Source organism: Pediculus humanus, genomic scaffold, assembly GCF_000006295.1.
Source record: "Pediculus humanus corporis 1103172107612 genomic scaffold, whole genome shotgun sequence".
Lineage (NCBI taxonomy): Eukaryota > Metazoa > Arthropoda > Insecta > Psocodea > Pediculidae > Pediculus > Pediculus humanus.
Window position 1 is genome coordinate 181842 of NW_002987226.1, and position 4324 is coordinate 186165.

General features: G+C 27.4%; 1 protein-coding gene across 1 annotated transcript; it reads right to left on the reverse strand.

Moving 5' to 3' along the window:
- Window positions 1-317: 317 nt before the first annotated feature.
- On the reverse strand, window positions 318-644 carry Phum_PHUM241580 (uncharacterized protein; the record flags this gene model as incomplete). The annotated part of the gene is made up of 2 exons (XM_002426167.1): window positions 318-494; window positions 576-644. The coding sequence occupies 2 exons, from the start codon at window positions 642-644 to the stop codon at window positions 318-320; spliced, it is 246 nt and encodes an 81-aa protein (XP_002426212.1).
- Window positions 645-4324: the final 3680 nt, after the last annotated feature.

Genomic DNA, 4324 nt, shown 5'->3' on the forward strand with positions numbered 1-4324 from the left:
CTAAGTGCTTTTTAATGTTGTTGCTGTTGTTTTTTTTTTATATTTCGTGAATCGAATAATTTACCGAGTATTTTATCGGGGGGGAGGGGAGGCGGTTAATAACAGAAAAAAAAACAAAAAATTTTTTAACGGTTTTTTTCATACTCGTTAGGTAAGAGGAGTTATCACAACAATTATTTATTATTATTTTTAAAAAATGTGATTGTCGCGTTATCACTTGACGATTTTTATTTAATTTACTTCTCTTATCAGCATTATTAATTTTTCAGGGGAGGGGGAAGTGGGGGAGTGGAAAAAAACAAAAAAAACGTATAATCTTACATGCATTTTGATTTTTTAAACGCTTCCATCGTTTTATCGATAATCCGTTGTTCTTTTAAATAATTTTTTATTATAATAAACGATTCGTATCCTTTACTCAATAAACTTTTTTCATTTTTATCATTTTTATAATTATTCAATGAAGAACCATCCAAATCCATACACTTAAAAGCCTTTAATAAAGAAAAGAAAAGCGTTTTTCTTTTTAACGGAAAAACAGACTATGGTTTAATAACGGTTTTTTAAATAAATACCTCATCGTAATCATTGTCATTATAATCATTATCATCGACAACATATTCGTAATGAAAATCTTCATTCATGTTTATTATTATTATTATTATTATAATTACACGTCATCAAACCAAGAAAAGGAGGAAAAAACATATTTTTTTAATTGAATTAAAACAAAACAAAAATTTTCCGCTCATTTTTTCCTCTCCCACTCTTTTTTTTCCCCGCGTTTTTTAATATTAAAATAATTAAAATACCGCGAAAAATTTTTTTATTGATGACATCATTATTAATTAATTTCCATGATTGTAAATAAAACCTTTCGACGCGGCCTCCTGTGATTTTTTTTCCGGTAAAAAAAATTTCAAATCGCGAAGGCTTTTCTTTTTGTTTATTTTTCGCGCGAGAATCGCGTAACGTATTATTTTTAATTTTAAACCGTGTGGAAAATTTTTTTTTTTCTTTTTTTTTTTTTTGGGGAGGGAGGGGGGTTAAAACCGTGAGGAATAATGTTTAATTTAAAAGTGACAAAAGAATAAAGAATTGTGAAAGGGGGGGGAGGAAAAAAGGTAAAAAAGTAAAATTACAAAAGTTTTATACATTTTTTTTCAAAATTTAAATTTTTCCTACCACTTCAATTATATAAAATCGCATTTATTTAATAAAAAAAAAAAAGAAAAAATTCATATCTTTCTCTCTCTCTCTCTCTCTCTCTCTCTTTTCTTTCTTTTTACCTATTTAAAATTTTATTTTTTTTTTTTTCTTGATGAAAAAATATATAGAATAAAATAAAACAAAAAAAAAAAAAAAGATATATAAGAAATATGAAAAGTTATAAAAAAAAAAAAAATTTTCTTTTTTTTTTTATAACTTTTAGTAAAATTTAAATTTTTCGGAAATAATAATAATAATAATAATAATAATAATAATAATAATACAAAGTGGTTGGAAACAATTTAAAAAAAAAAAAACTTTTTATTATATTATTTTAACTTAGTTTTGAATTTAAACGTAAAATTCAGGAAGGAAAAAATTAATAATTTTCCTCTTTTTTTTTTTTTTTTATTATTAAAGAGTTTTTTTTTCAACAAAGGTAAAAAAGGTTTGTTTATGGGTCCGACCCTTCCCCCTCCCTCTTTTTCCCCCTCATCCCCCTCTTCCTTCCCTTCTTCCTCCACCCCCCCACGAGTAATTAATTACCTATTAAATAAAAATAGTAAAAAAAAAAATGTGTTTCTTTTAAAACAAAAATCTTAAATCTTACACGTTTTTCTTTTTTCTAGAATAAAAAAAAAAAAAAAACCGTTTTGGAAGATTTTCCCAAGTTTAAAAAAAAAAAAAAAAAATTGTTGAGGTAATATTTTAAGATTAAAACAACAAACCTGACCGTTGAATTCTACGTGATTCCAAGAAGAAATTTTCTTTTTTTTTTTTTTTAAATAATAAATTTTCATTTTCAACATGACATTTACTCATTTTTTTTTTCTTTCTCTCGTTAATTCTTAATTAATCCAAATTTAACGAAAAATTATTATTATTATTTATTTTAATTTTTTTGTTTTTAACAATAACAAATTAACGTGAAAAAACATACACGATGTGTTTTTATTAAAAAAAAAAAAAATAGCATTTATTACGTATTTAATTTAAATTTAAATTAATGTTTAATGTCATAGAGTAAATAAAATTTTTAAAGAAAATTATTATACGTACGCGTGTAATGATAAAAAATTTACAAAATAAAAAAAAAAAAAAAAAACGTAAAGAATGTAGTGACAATTTCAGGTGGGAGTGGTGGTGTTGTACTGCTGTAATCTAACTACAGGGAGGCTGGGTATAGAGGATGTTTTAAGGCCGGGGTTATTGGATTAGAGGAGTAAATCTTCAACTAGGATGCCTTGGGGGAGCCCGAGGTAGCCAGGTTGAATTCAAAAAGGAGGAAAATCAGCCTAAAAGTCACCGAGTTAAGAATCATGGTTCAGATCCTGGGAGTGGAAGTTCAATTTCAGCTTGTCCAAAGAAGAACAGACATGTATCTACATAAGGGGACAAATGACCTAGCACTTAGGTATTGGGGATGCCTCAACCCTTGTTCAAGAGGGTAAAACTGGGTATTTGATCCAAATAAATGCAATGTGAAAGGAAGACAGAAGAACAATCAACGGGATTCGCGACCCACGAACATCTCTCTCTCTTTCCCCGGAAACTCGCTTACTTTGCGGAAGAAGTAGGAACGATGGTAACATCTCGGAACTGTCTCTCAAATGAAATGTAGGTTGTACTCCCACCAACGCCCATCCTTCCAAGAAAAGAGCACGAGAAAACCCTTTCAGGAGTTTTAGTCGGGTAGTAGCTTCGTCCGAGTCCCACGCTCTCCCTGGATGAAGAGTGGGGGAGGTTAGTGGAAAATGCATTTCTCCCAGTTTAACAAAAAACATTTTAGTAGAAAAAATTTTTTATTTTTATATAATAAATTTTTCATATAGAAAATAAATACGAATTAAATAATAATAAAAAAAAGGTTAATTGATAATTAAAGATAAAAAAATAAAATTTATTGAATTTTATTATATATATTTAAGGAAAAGGAAAAAAAAAAGGAAAAAAGGAAAAACTTTCTTTGTTGTTTTGTCTATGGAATGGATTAACATTGGTTTTTCACACACGTTCGTCTACGAACTTGTCGGCTAAAAGCTTTTTAATGTTTCTTTTACGGCATCGCCAACACCACCACCACTACCGCCAACCTTTTTTCTTTCTTTCTTTTTCTATTTTTTCTCCGATTCTCTCCGAAAAAAAAAAAAAATCCAACAAAACAAAAAAAAAAAAAAAGAAAAGGCAATTCATTTTGACTTAATAGCCTTAATTAAAGGGTTTCCTTTTTTTTCGACATGGATTACAATTAGCGAATTATATATATATAAAATTATTTTTACGTGACTAAAATCGGTAGAAAAAATTATTTCATTATTATTATTAATATTACCTTTGAATTAAAAAAAAAAAAATCGTCTGCTTATTTCTTCTGCTTTTTAATAATTTAATTATAACCGAATAATAAATTATTTATTAAAAAAAAAAAATTAATTAATTTATTAAAAAACGAATGCGTTTTCGTAACAAAAGAAATTTTATCATTATTATTATTATTACTATTATTTTATACGTTCGAAGTTATTATTAAAAGGTCGTCGTCTCGTAGCAGGTGCGAAAAAGGTTTATCGACTTTGTGATAAATTATTCTGACTTAACAAAAAAAATTAATAATAAGGCTCCTCAAAAGTTAATAAAATCTTATTTATTATTTCAAAAGAACGTTATAGGTTTTTAATGAACGTTAAAAATATATTGGTGGGGGAAGGGGAGGAGGAAGGAAGGGAGTAAAGGGGAGAGGGGGCGAAAAGGGAGAGAGGAGGGAATAACGGACGAAAAAAAAAAATTAATTTGTAATATAATATTTTGCCGTAGGTTTTTTTTTTAAAAAAATATTCCATGGCATTCATTGTTTGTTTGTTTGTTTGTTTATAAAGTTAAACAAATTTTAACAATAAAAATAAATGACGTAACAAAAGGATAGTAAAAAAGGATTTCACGTTAGATTTTTGTTTTGTTTTTTTCCGGGGGGGGGGGTGGGTGGGTTTGAGGTTTTAAATTACCTAATACTCGTACGTGCGTTTTTTTTTTAAATTTTTTACAAATTTGTTAATAGAAAAAAAAAATTTTAGATTTGCGTAACCTCGTATTGGTCAACCAATAAGAGAGAGAGAGA